Source organism: Elephas maximus, chromosome 24 (genome assembly GCF_024166365.1).
Source record: "Elephas maximus indicus isolate mEleMax1 chromosome 24, mEleMax1 primary haplotype, whole genome shotgun sequence".
Taxonomy (NCBI): Eukaryota; Metazoa; Chordata; class Mammalia; order Proboscidea; family Elephantidae; genus Elephas; species Elephas maximus.
In genome coordinates this window covers 40,759,497-40,783,246 of record NC_064842.1, presented here as the reverse complement: position 1 = coordinate 40,783,246, position 23,750 = coordinate 40,759,497, and the positions used below count along the sequence as shown (strand labels likewise).

Sequence of the window (23,750 nt, the reverse complement as noted above, 5' to 3'; positions counted from 1 at the left end):
CCCACTGGATGCCCAGAGTCTCCTTCTTCTCCTGGGGCAGCCCAGGGATCAGCCCAGGACAGAAACTCTACCATGAACTCATGCAGTGTGTCTTTGGCCATCTTCTAGGGTTTTTAATTTTTCTCCCCAGACCTCACTCTCTTTTATTGTTGTCTCTCTGGTTTTAGCCAAGAGTTCTTGAAATTTGCAACGACTGAGGCTATCCAGAGGACAGAGATCTTCGAATACTGCCAGATGCTGGGCCGCCCCAAGTCCTTCATCCCTTCTTTTCAGGTAAGTGAACCCAGATGAGGCCGCCATCTTAGCTGTGCCTGGCTGGTGAGCTGCCAGGCAGCTGAATTCTCAGCTTTGCTGTTGTCCACATCGTGCTGGGATAAATCGCCTACTGAACTTTTCCTCATCAGCTCAAGCATGGGGAGGTTTAGAAGTTCTTTTTATGTCCCTGAAAGGTCTACATTTTAAGATATGAAAGCAAAATCTTGCAGAGGCTTCTCTGCTGGTGGCCTCCTGCCTCTTTGTGACACATAAAAATTGTGCTGCAGTCCTGGGGTCCAGCTCCTTACTCCTGCTCTGCTGCTCTTTCTGTTCTTCTCTCTCCAAACAGCCCTGCCCTTTCCTCAGCCTCCATAGCTATCCTGCCCAAGAGTATGAACACCAGTGGCCAACACAGTGGGCCTCTCACCCTGTTCCTCACTCTCTCCTCCAAGTTCTTGTGGACTCCTTCTAACTCTGGAAATTCTTCTGTGTCCTGTCCTTGGGCCTCATACTTCTTTCTTCTTCTCAGGGCCTCCTCTGTGCAGGTAATGTCTGCATTGCAGGTTCTAACCTCCTTCTCAACTTCTCAACTTGATGCCTTATGGTTGAGCAGAGAACAAGTCTAATACCAGCGTCATGTCATCCTAATGTCCAGATCCTGTGCGTATTCCCCTTCACCCTCTCTTCCATGAAGTCTTCTGTAGCCACTCTTGATGGTGTGACTGTAATAGTACCCCTCAGTGGCCTCATCTGTGACATGGGGTTATAGTAGTTCTTGTGTAATGGAACTGGCACGAGGACTGAATTAGTTAATTTTTGTAACACAGTAGAACAGTGGCTGGCATACAAATTATTCTACCCCACGATAAGGGACTCCCACAGCTGGGCTTCCAGGACGCTCTTGAACTAGACCCCCATTAAGCATTTAACTCATATTGCTCTTTATTATTATTATTTTCATGTCCAGGTACCTTCCTATCTGAATGATCTTCTTTGGGTCAGAGACCTGTTCTAATGAATATTTTTATCTCCCTTAGTGCCTGGTGTATATGTTCAGCAAAACAACAACACACACATAAAAACATAATGCAAAACATAAAATGAAAACTTTAATATGAAGGAACTACTGTATATAGGGAAATAACTCAAATAGTAGTATCTCTTTTTTAAGAGTTTACCAAAGACCCACCTTCTCCAGCAAAGCTATGGCTCCTGAGCTTCTCTTGAGCGCAGGCACTTTGGTCTCTAGGGCCAACATCTTTCTTCATTCATCCCACCTCCCCTTTATTTTGGTTCTGTTTTGGGCTGGCAGTAGGAATATTAGCTGGTTTTGTTGAACGTGTACTACATGTCTGGCATTGTGCTATCATGCTTTCTGTGTATTATTTCTAATCATGTGAGGTAGGCATTATTACCCCTATTACGAATGAGGAAACTGAGGCTTAGAAGGGTTACGTGATAATGGCTCAGTCTCATGTACACTGTTTATTATAAATACATGAATTATCTCATTTAATATTCACAATGGCCAAGTAGACAGGCAGTATTATTATCACCATATTATAATGAGGAAACTGAGCCACAGCGTGGAACTGGGATTTGAACTTGGGCCTGTCTGACTCCACAGACCTCATCCTTGATCCCACCCTGTCCCTCTTGCTCTGTGAAAGTTTACCTGAGTTTGCCTGTACTCTGGATTCCATTGGGTTTCCAGCCTCTTGCACCAGGAGCTATCTTTTACTCCTTTCTCTGGTCCTGGTGCCCAGTCCCACGCCACACATCCATCAGGCGCTCCAGAGATGGAATGCATTTCCGTGGTGGCCAGGCTCTAGGAAGGCTGAGCCGATGTGTTTCCATCCCTTTCTCTATTCAACTGCAGGCTGAATTTGAAATTGTGCCCATGCACGTATAAAATGCCCCCAGTGGCATAGGCCCTCGTTGATACTTGGATGTCAGAGTGGCGGAAGCTGGCAGTCAGCTGACTTCCAAGAAGTCTTATCTACATTTTTCTCTCTCTCTCTTTCCCTGCCTGGATGGACCAGTCATTGGCCCTGTTCCTCTTCACAGGTATATAAACTCCTTTATGCTTCCCGTCTGGCAGATTACGGCCTCACGTCCCAGGCCTTGCATTACTGTGAAGCCATTGGTGTGGCCCTCCTTAGCCAGGAAGAGTACAGTCACCCTGTGTTATTAGCGGAACTCATCAAGGTGAGCTTCTCAAAGGGTTCTCTGCAGGTGTTTTATCTTCCATGTTCAGAGAAAGCCACTGTAAAGCAGCGTAGACTCTGCATTTCCTCTTCTTTGAACGTGTTGTAAAATTGGCGCCCACGGCTGTCTTTGACCACATATGCATGCCCAGATGTGATAAGCAGAAGCCCCGCACATTGAACAAAGAAGGATACTGAGGGGAGGGGGTGCAGGAGGGGGAGATTGGGGAACTGGAGACCAAGCATGTGCTATGTGAGAAATTCATTCTTGCGCCTGCCTGTAAAACCGCATGCTGCTGTGAACGGCTCTAATTGCAAAAGCTGTGCTCAGAAAATATATATTGATGATTAAAACAGGAAATGATCCATATTAAAATGTTTTTAGGTCTGTCGAATATTTTATTACATGTGGGACACATTGGAAAAAAAAAATTAACCTGTAGTTTCTGGGGAAGAAAACAACAATCAGACCAAGAGCTGTTCCAGTTAATTTAAGAAAAATCCATTCATTAGCTGGAAAGCATAGAAAGCAGCCTACTCTCAATATTTGTTTTGTTTTTAGACGAGACCCAGGTGTTGGATTCCGTAACCAATAAAATCTGTGGCTCGAAGCCTCTGTACTTTGGAGGATGGTTGCATGGAGCTCGGGGACCCAGAATGGAGGAGGAGGAAAGTTTGGGGACTTAATGCCAATTAACTACGTTACTACTTAATGTAGTTCCTGGACCAGCAGCATCGGCATGACCTGGGTGCTTGTTACAAATGCAAAGCCTCAGGCCGCCCCCCCAGAACTACTGAACTAGCGTGCACAGTTAACCAGACCCAAGGTGATTCCCGTGCACCCTGAAGTTTGAGCAGTGTGGCTGTAGAGCAGATAGCTTTGCAGAGAAAGACCAGCCCAGTAAGAGTTTCTCCTCTTTGGTTTAGTATCTGACACCAAGATGGGTTAATTGTTTATTTATGTTACAGTTTTATGAGGCAATCTCCTGAGTTTGCTGTTTCTCAATTGTTCTTTAAAATTTTCATTTATATGTGAGTTAAAGCTCTCTTTTTTCCTTTGCCCTTACTTCTTCTTTCCCCATTGTTTTTCCATGTTTGTCTCTCTCTCTTCCTTTTCTTTTCTGCCTTTCTGTCCCTACCCTGTTTGGAAACCTGGCACAGCTAGCAGAAAAACTGAAGCTGTCGGATCCTCTGGTGTTGGAAAGTCGCTGTGGAGACAGAGACCTAGAGCCAGATTGGCTGGTGCAACTTCGGAGGCAGCACAAGGAGCTGGGAGTGAATGAGGTGGGGGCCAGAGGTTGGTGGGGTGGGCCCTTTGTGTCCCTCCTCTTTCCTCCCCTAGTCACAGAGTAGGCATTGACAACAGCAAGCCCCCTTCCTGCACACATATGCTCCATAGTCAGGCTGTGGTATCTCCCATCGCCCACCAAGTGCAGTCTGTCCTGGGAAAGGGTGGGGGTCAGAGCTCCTGGCTGTGCCTCTTGCCTGTGCAGTGCTATCTGCTCATGCGACAGTAGGTTTTCCCCCAAATCTCCCACCCGCCATCCTTCTCTGAGGCCCCAGAAAATATGTTTCATGACCATCAAAGCCTCCACATCTCTGTTAGGAACAGTGGATCACAGTGAACCTGTGTCACTTTCATGTAATGTAGGGCAATTGCTTCAAAGATTTCCGGGCCTTTCCTTTTTGTTCTGACAATTGCAGGAGCTGCTGGTAGTAATTGGAACAGTAATTGGGATGGGGCCCCCTCCATTTTTGTTCTCCCACTCTGTTCTGAAGAAAGGACAAGGTGGATTTTTGAAAGTATGCAAGGTCCTTCCTCCCCTCATCTCCTGCATGCTCTGAAGCCCACAGTTCAGTTCCTCTCACTGCCCCTTCCTTCGGGGGAGGACAGATGTCGTGGTCTCCAGGCTGCCTCTGTCTCCACCAAGCACAGCTGGGAGACAAGATGGTGGAGACCTTGCTCCCTGCCCATGTGACCCACAAGGCCCCTGAGCTTTCAGTTGAGGCTTGATTAGCTTGATATTTCCCCTGGAAGTATCCTTTTGACCTAATTTTAAACTACCTTGTTTTCCGTTCTTGTTTTACTCTGTGGTACTTAAAAGGATTTTACTTAATTTTTGAACAGCAGAAGGTAGCAGAGGACATTGGTGATCCGCATTCTGCTCACTCAGATATTCCGAGAGCCAGAGGAACAACAGGTACCCACGCTGATGAAGAGAACAAATAAATAGCTGACTTCCAGGATCTGATCATACAAGATACAACTGTTAAATGACAGATTCGGGAGTCGAGTTCTACAAATTTAACACAGATTTTATTTAAGAGTAAACCAAATTGCTACAGCAAGGGAGCCTGGCACTCAAGAGGAGGTACAAGGACTTCAATTTGAGAGAGATAGCTGTTTTCTTTTATAATTGGCTTTGAGGAAAAAGGGAGAGGTTCTGGAAAGTTGTGATTTCAGCAAAGGTGGGTCCTCTTGAGGTGGGGCAAGTTTGATTGGGCCCCGTGTCCTTTCTTTCATTTGTAATAGGTGCAAGTGTTCTTGGTTTTACTCTGATGAAATCTCAAGAGCATGTGGGTTTGGAAAATACTAGTTAAGTGAGGTTTGTAGGTGGAAGCCCCTGGGGCTGATCTAAACTGATTATGGTCATTTCTGGTTGACAAAATAATTTCCAAAAACACTTTGCCCCACATTCCCAGAGTACGTTCCTTGCTCTTCCGTATGCCTGTGGAAATCTGACCCTTCTTCCAGGCAAGGCCGAGACCCACCTCCTCCACAGAGCGCAGTCCACATGTCTGGATGGTTCTAAGTTTCCACATTATTATAGTTTTTGCTTCACCATTTAGGTTTTAAATACTGTATGGTATTGTTATCTAATTGCTTCACCCATATTAGTAGCTTCTCCCCAACTAGATAAGTTTCTTGTCAGGGATGTGAATTATCTGTATTTTATGTGAGTGTTGGGGACGTAATTGTTGTTGTTCGCTGTTGTGGAGTCGGCCCTTGACTCACAGTGACCCCGTGCACAATGGAACTAAACACTGCCTGGTCCCGCGCCATCCTCATGATTGGTTGGGGATTGGACTGTTGTGATCCATAGGGGTTTCATTGGCTAACTTTCAGGAGTAGATCTCCAGGCCTTTCATCCTAGTTTGTTTTAGTCTGGAAGCTCCACTGAAACTGCTGAAACCATCATAGCAATATGCAACCCCCCACTGACAGATGGGTGGTGGCTGCTCGTGGAGTACATTCGCTGGGACTCCAACCTGGGTCTTCCGCCTGGAAGGCAGAACCACCACTGGCCCCACTGGGGATATAGGAAGCTCTTAAGATTTTTGAGCTGCCACTTGTAACATACGTGTGAAGTAAATGTGGTTTAAAAGTATCTTCATTACACTTCTACTTTCCCCTCAGTATGCCTCTGACTGGTGGATCTGTCTGGTAGTATTATCCCCAATTAACTCCATACACTTTCCCCAAGTCACACTCATGGTCAAATTGGGTACAGGTCCTCATCTCTTCCCTTCCAAACGTTTTCTGGCCTTTTGGACTTTCCTCAGGGATGAGCATGGGGACAGGAAGGAAGGGCATGCCCTGGGTCCTGTTTCTCAGCTTTGTCGCTGTGTCTCAGGATCTGCAAAGATTAGGGAGTGGAGGATGGCAGGCTGGGCTGTCTCCAGATGGCTGTTTCCTAACAGACGTGTCTCCTACTACCCGACTGAGTAGGTGGGACAGCTGCCGCACAAGCCCTACGACCTTGGGCTAATCTTCCACCTTGTGAGTCGACTCCAACTCATGGTGACCCTATGTATGTCAGAGTAGAACTATGCTCCATAGGGTTTTCAGTGGTTGATTTTTTGGAAGTAGATCTCCAGGCTTTTCTTCCAAGGTACCTGTGGATGGACTCGAACCTCCAGCCTTTTTGCTAGCAGGCCAGTGTGTTAACCGTTTGCACTACCAAAGGCCTTCCTACCTTCGTATATCTTATCAACAAAATGGCGGAGCCAGAATTAATGACCACCAAAAAGAAAAAAAAAAAATTTTTTTTTGTTTAAGGTCCCTTCCAGGGCAAACACACTCTGATTCTTTGAAAGCAGAGCTGTCATTTCTGTAGTCTGACTTGGATTTGTAACTGGAAACTTTATAAGTTTCAAATACCCAAGTCACTTTGGAAATCCTTAGAAGAGACAGAGTTTATTGAAAATAGGTGTGGTGTTAGATGGGTTTGTAATTTCTGTATTCCCAGCCCGCTGGTTTAAGGCTCAGGAATCACAGAAGGCAGTGAGGGAGATGTTTTGTAAATAGTAAGTGACGAACAGTGAGAAGTTCTGTGATCACTGCTGTGATTTACTTGTCATCACGTTAGTGGAAGCCACATCACCTGGCCCATCCTTATGACTGCTTTGCAAAATGGACATGGGCAGGAATGTTCTTTGTGTCTATGCAGATGCCACATTTCAGGTCTCCATTCTTCCTCTTCATCCTTTGTCTTTAGAAAATCCTTTCTACCAGGATCTTTCAGGACATCAAGGCTACTCAGAGCTCCTTGGGTACTGCTCAGCCCCATGGCCAATGCCTGAGCAGACAGGCCCAAGTCAGCCCAGCTCGCAACAGCCCTTTCCCCTGCAGCTGGGCTCCCACCCAGTGGGAGGAGGTGCAGGGCAGACAGGGCCACCAGTGCCTCTGTGCTCGGTTCCTGAGACCCATCTACCAGGGACTGGCAGCAGCATGGCAGTGACAGCAGCTCCTGGAGCAAGGGCCCGAGAGGAAGCCCTGCAGGCACACCCACTCTTTGGTAAGACATGCTGGGTGGGCTGGAAGCCTCGAGTGATGGAGGTACAGGGACCATTCAGAGGATGTAGGGTTGGAGCTGGTCAAGACATGAATGGTGGTGGGGGGAGGGTGTGCACATTATTGAGGACCTGCTATACATCAGCCACTGTGCTGGTACTTTGTGGACATTAGAAGATTGCTCTCTTAAAGTCTAGTCTATGGGAGTGGCCAGTCTCTACTGGGATGAGCATGGCAAACAAACAGCAGCCACTGCTGCCCTTCCCGTCAAATGACAGAGTTTCTAGGAGAGGCTGGAGGGTGGGGAAAATGCCACCTGTGCCTTGCATGCATAGTGTTGTTTTTAGTTGCTGACCAATCAGCTCCCACTCATGGGGGCCTTATATATAACAAAACACTGCCTTGTTCTGCGCCATCCTCACAATTGTTGCTATGTTTGAGTCCATTTTGCATCTTATGGAGACTTTCCCATGGTTTCACTGACCCTCTGCTTTGTCAAACATGATGTCCTTTTTAAGCAATTAGTCTTTCCTGAAAATTTTCAGGAAATGCACTGTAGTGTAGGAAAGTTCTTTTTTCAAAGTCATCCTGCATCCAAGAGGTTACTGTCATGGATTGTTGTCAGAGGCTGGGATTCTGTCCTAGTTCTGAGTTTCCCCAGGCCTATCAGCCATGAGACCACAGGGCTGAGAGATGCCTGGGAAGTACTGGAAACCAAACAGAAGGGTTAGATCAGAGACCTTCTAAGGTGAGGCCCCGTCCAGTTGGGGTGAGGAGTGTCTTGGGAGTGGCTAGAACTGAGAGGAACCATGCAAGCTGAATTCTCACTCACTGGGAGCCCCTTGGGAACCCTGGTGGCATGGTGCTTAAGTGCTACAGCTGCTAACCAAAGGGTCACCAGTTCAAATCCACCAGGTGCTCCTTGGAAACTCTATGGGGCAGTTCTACCCTGTCTTATAAGACTATGAGTCGAAATCAACTCGACGGCAATGGGTTTTGTTTTGCTTTGTTTGTCATCCCCTTCAGGTCATGAGCTTTGAACTCCAGCTATGGTTAGGAAATCCTACTAGGTCCCCATCACCCTTCTTCAAGGTGAGTGGAAGAAGCACAACTTCAAATTGCTGTGTTTGGTTTTGTTTTGTGCACAGGAGAGAACTACGTGTGTCATGAACCCTTTCAGGACTCCGATGGTCAAAAGGACACTTCCAAACCACAGGTGAAAGACAAAGCATTACAAGATGCTGATGCCACCCCAATGCTTCTGGCTTTTACCATCACCTGAGTTTCTTAGCCACATGCAAACCCCTTGCTCAGCATTGCACCAGCTCTCTTTCCACCTCGTGGTTCTGCTCGTTTCTCTCCGTGCACATCCTGGGTGTCGGGGGAGGGGGCTGTGTGCTTGTTAACGCTTAGTCCCACCACCCTGTGTCAGTGGGGGAAGGGGCAGCAGAGCTGTTCTTGGTTTGCTTTGCTCTCAGATCTCTGTTCCTTCTGACGTCCTTCCCTTCCTTCTGCAGCACCAAATGCTCACTGTCCTCTTCCTGTCATGGGAAGACTGCGGAGATTTATTTCATTTTAATTTTTACCTTCCTTTATTTTCAAGAAGGATCTGTGGCATCTGTGATAGCTCCTCAGTTAGGCTGTAAGGTTCTGGGGGTGACCAGGTCTAGTGATATCATTCTGTCTAGTTGTTGCATCAATGCACTTCTCCCCGCAGTGGTGGGCAGCAGCTTCTGTTCTCCAGCTTTTCCTGGTTGGAAGGCTGCAGCATGCAATTTTCTCAGGTAGTCACGGGGCTACGCTACAGGCCTTGTAAAACTTTTATTCCTTTACTTTTTTTTTTTTTCTCCAACAAAAAATGTAGTACATTACTGCTATAAAAAACTTGGAAAATAAAGAGAAGTGTTATATAAAGAATCAAACAAATATCACTGTTAATCCCAGTCAAGTATTTTGATTCCTTTCTTCCAGTATTTTTTCCATATGTACATATTCGTGTGTATATATAGTTAAGTGATTAGGATCATTGTGTATAAACTTTATTTCCTATTTGGTTCTTAACCTTATATGATGAAATTTTCTATGTTATTCATAAATAAGATTTTTAATATTGGTTTGACACAATCCATTGAATCAAACTAACATCATTCATTCACAAATATTTATTGAGTTCTAGACACTGCTGGAGCCCTGGTGTGCAGCGGTTAAGAGGTCAGCTGTTAACCAAAAGGTTGGCAGTTTGAATCCACCAGCTGCTCCTTGGAAACCCTACGGGGCAGTTCTACTCAGTCCTACAGGGTCGCTATGAGTCGGAATCGGCTCGGCGGCAACAGGTTTGGTTTTTGGTTTAGACACTGTTACAGCGGACGGGGAACATGTCAATGAGCCAGACAAAGCATCCCCTCATGGTGCTTACATCTGGTGGAGGTGACAGAAAATAAACAAATATACACACAGGGGATTTTACTTTAGATAGGCTGGTCAGGGAAGGTCTCTCAGAGAAGGTCTTTGAGCAGAGATCAGAACAAGCATGGAGGTGATCCTTGGAAGTATCTGGGAAACAAGTGTTCTGGGCAGAGGGAGGAGCAAGAAAAAAGGCCCTGAAATAGGAATTTGTAACCAAGGATGAGCAAGGGAATCCATTTATTGAGAAAGTGGGGAGCAATCGGAGAGAGTGCTAAGGAACAAGGTCAGCCAGAGAGTAGCAAAGAGGCCAGATTATGGAGGGCCTTGTAGGCCATGGTAAGGACCTACCTTGTCAGAGATTAGAGTACGTCACTTCCCTTTTCCTTGTCTTTCTTCCTCTTTCCTTCTTTCTTTTTCTTCTTCCTTCCTTCTTTCTTCCCCTATCTTCTTCCTTCCTTTTTCTTGTTTCTTCTTTCCTTCTCCCTCCCTCCCCACTTCCTTCCTTTCTCTCTTTCCTTCTTTCACTAATGTATAAAACACAGCAATGGGCATCCTAGTATATTAACCATTGCCTGTGTCTTGAATTACTTAATTAGAATAAATTCCTAGAAGGAAAGCCAGACTGCCTAGGTTTGAATCCTAGCTCTGCCGTTTACTAGCTGTGTGATCTTAGACAGGGTGCTTAACCTTTCTGTGACTTAAGTGTTCTCATATGTAAAATGAGATGATAATAAAACCAAACCCAAACCTTTTGCTGTCGAGTCAGATCCGACTCAGGTGACTTCATGTATTACAGAGAAGAACTGCTCGATAGGATTTTCTTGCTGGCCTTGCTTGCGCAGTGCCACTGGATGAGTTGGAACCTCCAACCTTTAGACTTGTAGCTGAGCGCTAATGTTTCCATCACCCTTGATGATAAAAATAGCACTTAGATTATAGGACTGTTATGAGGATTAAATGAATTACCGTATATAAACTACTTAGAACGGTGCCTCCAAAAATAAACCAAGCCCATTGCCTTCAAATCGGTTCTGACTCATAGTGACCCTGTAGGACAGAGCAGAACTGCCCCATAGGGTTTCCAAGGCTGTAAGTATTTACAGAAGCAGACTGCCATGTCTTTCTTCCATGGAGCAGCTGGTAGGTTAGAACTGTCAACCTTTTGGTTGGCAGCTAAGCACTTTTACCACAGTGCCACCAGGGCTCCTAGAACGGTGGCCGGCACATAGTAAATACTATACTAATTAGAATTTTTTAAAAAAGCCTTCTTCTGTATATTACTGAAGTATTTTCCAAAAGTTGTACAAATTGTGCTTTCCTTGACTATAAATATAAAGAGGATCAGCATGTTTTACACTCCCTGATGCACACACTCACAGTTGATCTTGAGCAAGTCTATTCAGTCTTGAGCTCTAAGATGAAGTTGATCCACTAGTTCGTACATTGTCTGTCTATATTGGGTTTTTAGGTCCCTGTGGGGGTGTTCCCTGACCCTTTTAATCTGTAGCAGTAGTGTTCCATTCCTGCTGCTCCAGGCTCAGCATAATTCTGGAAACTTTATGTCTTCTGGAGACGTAGCACAGCAGACAAAGCTCCAGAGGATTAGGGATAGTATGAGAACTGGGTTTGGGCTCTGGCTTTGTCTTGAGACCTTCAGCAAATCATTTTTCACGTCTGAGCCTTACTTCCTCTTCGGTAAGATGTAATCTCATCAGACTATCTTACCTATTGATTGAGCGGGTCACATGAGCGAGTGTATGTCAATGTGCTTTTGTAACCTGTCAGGGGCTGTACCAGTGTTAGCTCTTTTCTTCAATCCCAGGCTCCACTGGTTCCCAGAGCACGAACTACTTCTGAAAGCTCCACTGTTCCCATCAAGGAGGATGAGAAGGAGTCCTCTGACGCGGCAGATAAAAAATCTCTCCAAAAGAACACACAGCGAGAAAAGCTAGATGTGAAAGAGAATGCAAAGGTGGAGGGAATGGTTCCTCCCATCTCCTTATTCACTTCCCTTCCCTTTTCCCATTGTTTCTTTCCTTCCCTTCTCATCCCCTTTTTCCCTTCCCATCTTCCCCTCCCCAGCCTTCCCCTCTCCTTCCCTTCCCCAGTGGAGCAGAGACAGGAATTTGGCCTTTGGTTGTGTCCCCTCCCTTTCTCACCACTGTCACCTTGGGGGGGTGGGTTAATCTCTTGTTCATCAGAGAGGGGCAAACCTAGAGGAATGAAAATTCTCCTTCCCCTTCTAGAGCTCAGGATTCCGATGGTTCAGCTGGTTTCGATCAAAGCCCACCACCACAGTGTCCTCCTCTGGAGACGAAGACTCGTCGGACAGTCCAGACTCTGAGGTAACCTCTGGGGGCTCTGGGGGCAGGAAGCTCCCCCTTCTGTGGGCCTTTCTTTCAGAAGAAATTTCCTCAGCACCTTGGAGGCCCCCAACCCTGCCCCAGTCTGAAGGAAACAGAAGTTTTGCCATGGGAGCTTTTGGGAAATAAATTGGTCCAGCAAGGGCAGAGACAGATTATGAGAGGCTTTGTAAGTTAGGATGGAGAATTTTAACTTTAGAGGGCCGGTAGCAGGGAGCTAATCTGGATGACTGAGCAAATAAGCAGCACAAGGAAAGTGGTAGTTTGGGGGAGAGCAGCAGGTTTAGGCACTATGGTGGGGGCCACAGAAATGCAAGCAGGCCGGCCTAAGTTCTTAGCCACCAATGCTTCTTTCTTTTTCCACGAAGCGTTCTAAATCCAAACTCTTCCCTTTGCAGGAGACCCCCAGAGCATCTTCTCCCACCCAGGGTGGCCCCAGCCTCTCCCTGACTCCACCCCTTGGACCCCAGCCTCCGCCGGGCACCAGCACCTTCTCCCAGAGCACAGGTACTGCCCACCTCCTGTCCTCCTGGGCTGCCTGTGGGCCTCTCAGCACTCCAGGGAGGGTGGCGGTGCCTTCTGGGCATGGGGACCTCTCAGTCCCCAGCAAGGGAAACAGCTACATTGCTTTCTAGGTCGTGGTGAAGCCCAAGGATCCACGTCCAGCAGGGGAAATGCTGAGGGCACCGGGATTGGAGGTGTGCAGGGACCTCAGGTGAGCAGCCCACGGGCTCAAGCCTACAACCCCACCAGGTGCCTGGTGTGTATGAGGACTGAACTTTCAGCATGGGCTGGAGGTGCTACCTGTGAAGGACTGATTCATGGGAAATACGTCCTTAGGGGAATCCTGGAGAACCACCTCTTTCTCTTTCCCAGTAGAAGCAAGAATTCACCCATGTATTTTCCAAAACAAAACAAAAACCCAAACCCATTGCTGCTGAGTGGATTCCAACTCATGTGTTACAGAGTAGAGCTGCTCCATAGGATTTTCTTGGCTGTAGTCTTTATGGAACTAGGTTGCCAGACCTTTCTTCTGTGGCACAACTGGGTGGATTCAGATTGCCAACCTCTAGATTAACAGTCAAGCACAAACTGTGCCACCCAGGGACCTTCATCCTTAGTAAAGGCTGTAAGAAATTCTTGATGGGCTGTGTACACTCATACGGATTTTATGCCTATTGCCAAGAAAACGTTTTTATTTCTCGTGGTCTGGTTAGAGAACTTGTGTGGTGTTTTAGGCCTTTCAAAAAATGTGTTACTACTTTTTATGATGATATCAGTATGATGCTTTATGTTTTTTTTATTTGTACTCACTCCATGTTGGTAGCATGTGAGACTCTGCATTGCCACTTCAGCCCCAGGCGTTGGTTGCACCCACTTTAACCATGTTTGTTTGCTTGAGATTCCCTGAGTTCTGTCAAGAAACCCTCCCTATCTGTTTCTCATGAGCAAAGTGGTTGCTCAGGGAAGGCCTCAGCATTCTGGAATCTGGGAAGCTGATTTTATTGATGGATGTAATTTTCTGTTATTTTTTTCATCATAGGGTGTTTCCTCTGAGCTCTGCTTCAACCCTGGTGGTCTGCTCCCTCCTCCCTCCTTGAAAGGGGCTGTTCCTCTCTACAATCCATCTCAGGTTCCTCAGGTAAGAAACTTGAGGTGGAGGGGTTAGGAGCACAGGCTTTGGATGAGGAGACCTGAGTTTATAATCCTGGGTTACCACTTACTATATATGAGTTATTGAGCAATTACTTGACCTCTCTCAGTCTGAGTTTCTTCATCTGCAAAATAGGGTTAGTGGTAGTGACCTCAGAGGGTAGTTGTAAGGATCAAATGACATAATGTCCATGAAGGGCCTGGCACGAAGAAAATGCTCAATAAACGTAGGTATTCTTAATATTGCTCTTGACCTTTCATAGGTCTTGAGACTCTTGAGAGACACAGTTGGTGCTGGTATCAGTGGTGTGCGTGCACCACCACTCCCTCCTGGAGGTGACGGTATCATTGTGAACCCTGAGAGAAGCTAAGTTCCTTGCTCACTCAGTAACCTGGAACAGACTTATCTCTTTCAATGTGTCATTTGGCCTCTTCCATTTTTTTTTTATTTATAAAACCTGGTTCCTTTTCACCATATTTGAGAGGTGAAGGTGTAGGGTGAAGGTGGATAATTAGAACACAACCATTGTAAGCCAACTGCAGAGGAAGTGTTCTAGGCTCTTTGGGTGCACTAGCTCAGTTTAACTAGTCAGCCCATAATCTCGTGGGATGTTTGTGCCTTCTCTTTCAGCTCTCCGTGGCTACTAGCCTGAATCAGCCAAATCGCCTAGCTCAGCGCCGCTATCCAATCCAGCCATGATGAGAATACCCGCTTGTTCCAGGCTTGTCTCCTCGTCAACTTTCAAGTTGCTCTCATTTTCTCAGTCTCCCAGTCTCCCTGCCATATGCTGGCCCATAAGAGGGCTGTGCTAGCCTGTGCCTCCACCGAGCACTTAGAAGGCAAGGAGACAGGGTCTTCCGAGACAGAGTTCAGCCCCATCTCTTAAGATGAGCTTCAGAACTATGGGCATTTTGCCAAACGGAAAAGCTGGATATAATAGCAGACTGGAAGTGTGCAGAACGCCATGGACACAGCACTTAGGATGATGGCTTGATATCCTCAGGAAAGTTACAAAACCAAAAGAACCAAACCCAGTGCCGTCGAGTCGATTCCGACTCATAGCGACCGTATAGGACAGAGTAGAACTGCCCCGTAGAGTTTCCAAGGAGTGCCTGGTGGATTCAAACTGCCGACCCTTTGGTTAGCAGCCATAGCACTTAACCACTATGCCACCAGGGTTTTCTCAGGAAAGTTGTTGTTGTTGTTGTTAGGTGCCGTCGAGTTAGTTCTGACTCATAGTGACCCTGTGCACAACAGAACGAAACACTGCCCGGTCCTGCGCCATCCTTACAATCGTTGTTATGCTTGAGCTCATTGTTGCAGCCACTGTGTCAATCCACCTTGTTGAGGGTCTTCCTCTTTCCCGCTGACCCTGTACTCTGCCAAGCATAATGCCCTTCTCCAGGGACTGATCCCTCCTGACAACATGTCCAAAGTATGTAAGACACAGTCTTGCCATCCTTGCTTCTAAGGAGCATTCTGGAAAGTGCCCCCCCACCTTAAAAAAAATACCACTACTGGAATCAACAATGACACCACTGGGCTGTGCAGCCGGAAATGATTGGGAGTTAGGGAGAGGCTCGGAGTGATCGTCTATATTAACATTGGCATCCACTCCAGTCTTCGTAATAGACCAATACGTAGCTCTAGTTAGCAAAGTTTTTATACTGAAGCTGGATTATTCCTTCCCTTCATAATTCCCTCTTCAGTGACATTTCAGCAGTTTCACTCTTGGTCCTAGTTTTGTGCACATTTTCTATGAGTTTCAGATTAATTATATTTCTCCCACTTTCTTAGCTGGTCCTATTTTTTCACATTCTGGCATCTGGCTATCAAGTTAGATTGCTGTAGGCATCATATTGTCATGGTAACTTACTGAACCTAATGATGCAGATGGATGGAACATCAGTATAATAAATGATGGGAAATGTTTCCTAAAAATTCATCTCTGTAGGAGGGGAGGAAGGAGTGCCTGGTATTATTAACAGCCCCCTTCCTACCTCAGGCCTTTGCCAATTGATGTTCTGAGGGTCCCTGCAGCCAGAGGGAGGAGGAGGGTATCTTGGAAATTTCCATTTCTCCTTTCAAACCCCAAATAGGAATGGCTCTTGCTGTTTGTCAGATTTGCTGAAAATTGCTCCTCACAAAGAACATTTTTGTATGTGTAATTGTACGTATAGGTTTTGTACTTTAATGTACTATGGTTCTGATGTGGATAGCGATTAAACTCAGATAATTTTATAGCAAATGCTGTCTCTGACTGATTTTTGCAGAGGGAGAAAGTACATTTAGTGGTCTCTTCCCTGTTTTTTTTTCCCTGAAGTCTTTCTGATAATGGCTTTATAGTGTGATCAGGTGTGAATAGCTGGGAAGAGCTCTTTGTTAACAAGAATCTAGAAGTTGATCCTCTTAACTTCCAAGTCTACTGTAATGTTATTATTTTTTCAATTTAAAAAGTATGGAGAAAACTTCTCCAATACAAGTTAGTCACTTCATTAACTAGATGTTGCATATTTTGTTCCCTAGAAAGTTTATTCAGAGATATTTAGCACATAGAAATCCCTCAATAAATGCCATTCCCCATTCTTCTTTCAAAAGGCTGTTGCTCCTTCAGTTCGGTATGCTGACGCCCAGTGGCCGTACTGTGGCAGTAGTGTGTGAGTTTCACAGGAGCCAAACTGCCTAGACTGGAGTCCTGGCTCACCCACTGTTCGCCTTGTAACCTTGGACAAGGTTACCTACCTGTCCTGTGCTTCAGCTTCCTCATCTATAACATGAGGATGTAATAACAATAGTCCTTACCTCATAGGGACATTGCAAGAATTAAATTAAATGAGTCATGCTCTTAGAAAAGAACCTGGTACATGCTAAGCACTATGTAATGTTTTCATTATTAGTATGCCCTCTACTAAGTAAAATTGTATCTCTCTTTGTTGTCTATCAGAATAACTGTGGAGTTTTCATTCTTGATATAGGTATATAAGGGGAATGTTACTTTTTAAAAATCTTATTGTGGGAAATGTATATAGCAAAACATTTGCCATTTCAGGCAATTTTATATGTACAATTCAGTGAATTCAGTGACATTACTTGTTGTGTAACCATCAGGGAGCCAGTGATATGCGTTTCCAAATTTGTCCGTCACCCTTAACAGAAAGTCACTTGCCTTAAGCAATACCTACCTCTCCATTCCCCAGTGCTCCCCACCCCTGGTAACCACTAATAAATTTTAGTCTCTATGCATTTTCCTATTCTAGATATTTCATATAAGTGGGAATCATACAATATTTGTTCTTTTGTGTCTGAATTATTACACCCATCATAATGTTTTCCAGGTTCATCCATGTTGTAGCGTGTATCAGAACTTCATTTCTCTTTATGGCTGAATCATATTCCCTTGTATGCCCATGCCACATTTTCTTTATCCATTCTTCTGTTGATAGACACTTGGGGTGTTTCCACCTTTTGGCTATTGTGAATAATGCTGGAACGGACATTGCTGTACCGGTATCTGTTTGAGTCCCTGATTTTAATTATTTTGGGTTTATACCTAGGAGTGGAATTGCTGGGTCATATGATAATTCTATGTTTAACGTTTTGAAGTTAACCACCATACTGTTTTCCACAGCAGCTGCACCATTTTAAAATCCCAACAGCAATGGATAACAGTTCCAATTTGTACAAATCTTGGCCAACATTTGTTACTTTCTGTTTTTCTAGTAATAGCCACCTTCCCAACCCATTGCCATTAAGTTGATTCTGACTCATAGTGACCGTATAGGATGGAATAGAACTGCCCCATAGGGCTTCCGAGACTGTAATCTTTGTGGAAGCAGACTGCTGCATCTTTCTCCAGTGGAGCAGCTGGTGGGTTCAAACTGCTGACCCTTCAGTTATCAGCTAAGCACTTAACCACTGTGCCACCAGGGCTCCTTAATAGCAATTCTGTTGAGGGTGAAGTGGTATCATACTGTGGTTTTTTTTTTTTTAATTAACTTTTATTAAGCTTCAAGTGAACGTTTACAAATCCAATCAGTCTGTCACATATAAGTTTACATACATCTTACTCCGTACTCCCACCTGCTCTTCCCCTATTGAGTCAGCCCTTTCAGTCTCTCCTTTCGTGACAATTTTGCCAGCTTCCCTCTCTCTCTTCATACTGTGGTTTTGATTTGCATTTCACTAATGACTAATGACCTTGAACATCTTTTCACGTGCATATTGACCATTTGTATATCTTATTTAGTGAAACGTCTATTCAAGCCCTTTGTCCATTTTGTGATTGGGTTGTTTGTCTTTTTGTTGTTGAGTAGTAGGTGTTCTTTGTACATTCTGGATATTAAATCCTTGTCAGATATATAGTTCCCAAATGTTTTCTCCCATTCTGTAGGTCATCTGTTCACTTTGTTGATAAAGTCCTTGGATGCACAAAAGTTTTTAATTTTGATGGAGTCCAATTTATCTATTTTATTTTTTGCTCTCTGCTTTTGGTATTTAAGAATCCATTTTTGAAAACTAGGTCCCAAAACATTACTTCTATGTTTTGTTCTAAGATTTTTATGGTTTGAGTTCTTACATTTAGGTCTGTGATCCGTTTTGAGCTAATTTTCGTGTATGTCACGAGATATGGGTCTGACTTCAGTCTTTTGCATGTGGAGATCCAGATGTCCCATTACCATTATTGAAGAGGCTATTCTTTCCCTATTGCATGGACTTAACACCTTTGTCAAAAGATCAGTTTGCTGTAGATGTATGGCTTTATTTCTGGAATCTCAATTCTATTCTATTGGTCTGTATGCCTATCCTGGTACCAGAACCAGGCTGTTTTGATTACTGTACAGAGGGAGAATGAACAGTGTCCTCCGTCTCTTTAAAAAAAAAAAAAATTACGAGAAGTCTTTTGAGTTGTGTGTTCCCAAAATATATGTTAAATTCCTGGCCCTTATATCTGTGAATGTGATCCTGTTTAAAAACAGGGTTTTTCCATTGTTATGTTAATGAGGTCATAACAGTTTAGGGTGAATCCTAAACCTAATCACTTCTGAGTCATTAAAAGACCAGATAGACACAGAGACACACATGGGGGAAGACATATACCATATGTCTTAGTTATCTAGTGCTGCTGTAACAGAAATACTAAAAGTGGATGGCTTTAACAAAAAGAAATTTATTTTCTCACAGTCAGGGCATCAGCTGCAGGGGAAGGCTTTCCCTCTTTGTCGGCTCTGGGGAAGGTCCTTGTAATCAATCTTCCCTTGGTCTAGGAGATTTTCCATGCAGGAACCCTGGATGCAAAGGATGTGCTTTGCTCCCAGTGCTGGTTTCTTGGTGGTATAAGGTCCCCCACTCTCTGCTCCCTTCCCTTTCCTTTTATCTCTTGTGGTACAGACCATACCCCAGGGAAACTCCCTTTACATTGGATCAGGAATGTGATGTGGGTGTGAGTGTTATATCCTACTCCAATCATCTTTAGCATAATCTAATCTTACCTCATTAACCACAGGCAGAGATTAGGATTTACAACACATAGGAAAATCACATCAGATGACAAAATGGTAGACTATCATACAATACTGGGAATCATGACCTAGCCAAGCTGACAGATATTTTTGGGGGACACAGTTCAATCCATGATACCACGTAAGGATTGTGTGCAAACCAAGGAACTGAGGAATGCCAGGGCCTACTGACAAGGAAGGGATCTACGTGTCAGAGACCCCGATTTGGATTTTTAGCTACCAGAACTGTGAGAAAATAAATTTCTGTTCTTTAAAGCCACCAGTTGTGGTAGTTCTGTTATAGCAGCACTGGGTAACTAAAACATCTCTATTTAAAAGGGAAGAACCTCAAATATTAGTTGACAAGTTTCTTTTCCCCCCTGCTCCTCAATAGAGTGGCGAGCATGGAAGAACAGGTCAGTTACAGGAAACAAAGAAGCTACATTTAGCTTAACGTTTATATAAAAATGTTTAAACTTAATATTCAATAACCTGAAAGAGAACAAACCTTTAAATTCCATTTAAGTGTGTAACACAATTCACCATTCCAGCCTTCTGACTAATCAGTCCCCTTATATGGCTATAAAAAATGAGAGGAAGCCTTGATTTCTCAGTCACCTGCATGTACTCACTTCCAGTCCTAACTCAAGCTTCAGGTTGCTTGTCATCAAAACCCCTGCTACTCTCTGCTCCCCCGCTTTAGAAATCTTCTTTCCCTTTGGTCTCTTCCTTTGAGCAATCAAGAAGATGAGAAAGAGACTGTATCTCCCTCTTTACTAAAATCGGAATATTTTCTACTCAAGAGGAATTCTGCAAAACATTCTTCTGCTTGGGAAGAATAATAAACCCAAACCCAAACCCATTGCCATTGATTCCAACTCATGGTGACACTATGTGTGTAGAGTAGAACTGCTCCATAGGGTTTTCAAGGTTGTGATCTTTTGGAAACAGAGCACCCCTTTCTTCCAAGGTACCACTGGGTGGATTCAAGCCACCAAACTTTACAGTTAGTAGTTGAGCGCCTAATCATTTGTGCCACCCAGGGACCCCTGAAAGAATAAAAAAAAAAAAAATTTTTTTTTTTTTTTTTTAATAGGCGTGTAATTTGGGACTCTCCACTTACAGGAGGTTCTCTGACACCTTTTCCCCCAGAGAGAGAAGTGGAAGCACCTTTTCCCTTTTTCTATTTGCTGTCTTCAGCGGGAAATCACATATAGCATGATCTACACGCAATAGAATGTTAGGTACTTAGCTGAGGTGCCCCTAAACATAGCCTCCAATGACTGTTCTCATGAAGTGCTCCTACCAGGGCATCATTCATTCAGGTCCTTTAAAATGGTTTCTTAATGATATTTAAAGTTATGTTGAACAAGAATTAACAACACATTAAAAAGTGTTCATTACAATCTCACTGACAAAGTGGAGGAATCTGCTTTCCATACTTTCTTCCTTTTTGTATCTTGATGTCTCCAGGTAATAGTACTTCTCTAGAACTAGGTCAATAAAAGCGTAACTCAAATTGACTGACCTGTCCAGACTGTTATTTTAATGTAAGGTGCTTTCCTGGCCCCTCTCCAGCTTAGAGAGAGCCACTTCACTAACCAATTTTTTTTTTTTTTTCATTTTATAGTCTTTATTAATAATGGTTTACAAACATCTTAATTGTGGAACTTTGTCAAATAAGAAGCAAATTCTAATGCTTTCATGGTATTCTGCTCTATGGATATTTAACAAAGAAATTAACCAACAGAATATCAAGGATATTTAAGCTGTATCTATTTTTTTTTAATAACTTTTATTAAGCTTCAAGTGAACGTTTACAAATCCAATCAGTCTGTCACATATAAGTTTACATACATCTCACTCCCTACTCCCACTTGCTCTCCCCCTCTTGAGTCAGCCCTTTCAGTCTCTTCTTTCTTGACAATTTTGCCGGCTTCCCTCTCTCTCTATCCTCCCATCCCCCCTCCAGACAAGAGTTGCCAACACAATCTCAAGCGTCCACCTGATATAATTAGCTCACTCTTCATCAGCGTCTCTCTCCCACCCGCTGACCAGTCCCTTTCATGTCTGATGAGTTGTCTTCGGGGATGGTTCCTGTCCTGTGCCGACAGAAGGTCTGGGGAGCATGGCCGCCGGGATTCCTCTAGTCTCAGTCAGACCATTAAGTTTGGTCTTTTTATGAGAACTTGGGGTCTGTATCCCACTGATCTCCTGCTCCCTCAGGGGTCCTCTGCTGTGCTCCCTGTCAGGGCAGTCATCGATTGTGGCCGGGCACCAACTAGTTCTTCTGGTCTCTGGATGATGTAGGTCTCTGGTTCATGTGGCCCTTTCTGTCTCTTGGGCTCTTAGTTGTCGTGTGACCTTGGTGTTCTTCATTTTCCTTTGCTCCAGGTGGGTTGAGACCAATTGATGCATCTTAGATGGCCGCTTGTTAGCATTTAAGACCCCAGATGCCATATTTCAAAGTGGGATGCAGAATGATTTCATAATAGAATTATTTTGCCAATTGACTTAGAAGTCCCCGCAAACCATGTTCCGCAGACCCCCGCACTTGCTCCGCTGACCTTTGAAGCATTCATTTTATCCCGGAAACTTCTCTGCTTTTGGTCCAGTCCAATTGAGCTGACCTTCCATGTATTGAGTGTTGTCTTTCCCTTCACCTAAAGCAGTTCTTATCTACTGATTAATCAATAAAAAAACCCTCTCCCACCCTCCCTCCCTCCCCCCCTCGTAACCACAAAAGTATGTGTTCTTCTCAGGTTTACTATTTCTCAAGATCTTATAATAGTGGTCTTATACAATATTTGTCCTTTTGCCTCTGACTAATTTCGCTCAGCATAATGCCTTCCAGGTTCCTCCATGTTATGAAATGTTTCAGAGATTCGTCACTGTTCTTTATCGATGCGTAGTATTCCATTGTGTGAATATACCACAATTTATTTACCCATTCATCCGTTGATGGACACCTTGGTTGCTTCCAACTTTTTGCTATTGTAAACAGAGCTGCAATAAACATGGGTGTGCATATATCTGTTTGTATGAAGGCTCTTGTATCTCTAGGGTATATTCCGAGGAGTGGGATTTCTGGGTTGTATGGTAGTTCTATTTCTAACTGTTTAAGATAACGCCAGATAGATTTCTAAAGTGGTTGTACCATTTTACATTCCCACCAGCAGTGTATGAGAGTTCCAATCTCTCCGCAGCCTCTCCAACATTTATTATTTTGTGTTTTTTGGATTAATGCAAGCCTTGCTGGTGTGAGATGGAATCTCATCGTAGTTTTAATTTGCATTTCTCTAATGGCTAATGATCGAGAGCATTTTCTCATGTATCTGTTGGCTGCCTGAATATCTTCTTTAGTGAAATGTGTGTTCATATCCTTTGCCCACTTCTTGATTGGGTTGTTTGTCTTTTTGTGGTTGAGTTTTGACAGAATCATGTAGATTTTAGAGATCAGGCGCTGGTCGGAGATGTCATAGCTGAAAATTCTTTCCCAGTCTGTAGGTGGTCTTTTTACTCTTTTGGTGAAGTCTTTAGATGAGCATAGGTGTTTTATTTTTAGGAGCTCCCAGTTATCGGGTTTCTCTTCATCATTTTTGGTAATATTTTGTATTCTGTTTATACCTTGTATTAGGGCTCCTAGGGTTGTCCCAATTTTTTCTTCCATGATCTTCTTCGTTTTAGTCTTTATGTTTAGGTCTTTGATCCACTTGGAGTTAGTTTTTGTGCATGGTGTGAGGTATGGGTCCTGTTTCATTTTTTTGCAAATGCATATCCAGTTATGCCAGCACCATTTGTTAAAAAGGCTATCTTTTCCCCAATTAATTGACACTGGTCCTTTGTCAAATATCAGCTGCTCATACGTGGATGGATCTATATCTGGGTTCTCAATTCTGTTCCATTGGTCTATGTGCCTGTTGTTGTACCAGTACCAGGCTGTTTTGACTACTGTGGCTGTGTAATAGGTTCTGAAGTCAGGTAAAGTGAGGCCTCCCACTTTCTTCTTCTTTTTCAGTAGTGCTTTGCTTATCCGGGGCTTCTTTCCCTTCCATATGAAATTGGTGATTTGTTTCTCTATCCCCTTAAAATATGACATTGGAATTTGGATCGGAAGTGCGTTAAATGTATAGATGGCTTTTGGTAGAATAGACATTTTTACTATGTTAAGTCTTCCTATCCATGAGCAAGGTATGTTTTTCCACTTAAGTATGTCCTTTTGAATTTCTTGTAGTAGAGCTTTGTAGTTTTCTTTGTATAGGTCTTTTACATCCTTGGTAAGATTTATTCCTAAGTATTTTATCTTCTTGGGGGCTACTGTGAATGGTATTGATTTGGTTATTTCCTCTTCGGTGTTCTTTTTGTTGATGTAGAGGAATCCAAGTGATTTTTGTATGCACTAACCAATTTTTAAAGAATCTCAAGAGAGGGAGATTCCGTGGCTTTCCTTGATGTTTTCGTACAAGGTTTCATACCCTTCAACATTTGGAAGCTGTTGCTAATACTTTATACCCAAATCACTATGTGGCTCTTTAAGGCTCTCAGCTGGTCCTCAGTGGAGCTGGAAAACAG

At 44.0% G+C, this 23,750-nt stretch overlaps 2 protein-coding genes across 11 annotated transcripts in view; both read left to right on the top strand.

Annotated features, from left to right (window-relative positions):
• Window positions 1–15,914, top strand: part of SEC16B (SEC16 homolog B, endoplasmic reticulum export factor) — a 69,885-nt gene extending 53,971 nt beyond the window's left edge. For 3 of the 9 annotated variants that reach the window (XM_049868139.1, XM_049868138.1, XM_049868140.1), the window contains exons 15-26: window positions 168–273; window positions 2,323–2,463; window positions 3,624–3,746; window positions 4,591–4,663; window positions 6,962–7,261; window positions 8,406–8,473; window positions 11,486–11,635; window positions 11,910–12,008; window positions 12,425–12,533; window positions 12,662–12,741; window positions 13,570–13,668; window positions 14,311–15,914. In XM_049868139.1, coding sequence (XP_049724096.1) covers window positions 168–273; window positions 2,323–2,463; window positions 3,624–3,746; window positions 4,591–4,663; window positions 6,962–7,261; window positions 8,406–8,473; window positions 11,486–11,635; window positions 11,910–12,008; window positions 12,425–12,533; window positions 12,662–12,741; window positions 13,570–13,668; window positions 14,311–14,379 — 1,417 coding nt within the window. In that variant the 3' untranslated portion in view covers window positions 14,380–15,914. Of the gene's footprint in view, window positions 1–167; window positions 274–2,297; window positions 2,464–3,623; window positions 3,747–4,590; window positions 6,880–6,961; window positions 9,195–11,485; window positions 11,636–11,909; window positions 12,009–12,424; window positions 12,534–12,661; window positions 12,742–13,569; window positions 13,669–14,310 lie in introns of those variants that run through there. The other 6 variants (XM_049868141.1, XM_049868143.1, XM_049868142.1 and 3 more) reach the window with 6 other exon arrangements.
• LOC126066778 (quinone oxidoreductase-like protein 2) overlaps window positions 1–23,750 on the top strand; it is a 178,479-nt gene that overhangs the window by 101,358 nt on the left and 53,371 nt on the right. The window contains exon 10 of one of the 2 annotated variants that reach the window (XR_007515253.1): window positions 21,405–21,453. The exons of the other annotated variant lie outside the window; for it this stretch is intronic. The gene's annotated coding sequence lies outside the window, so the exon portion shown is untranslated. Of the gene's footprint in view, window positions 1–21,404; window positions 21,454–23,750 lie in introns of those variants that run through there. 2 annotated transcript variants of the gene reach the window in all.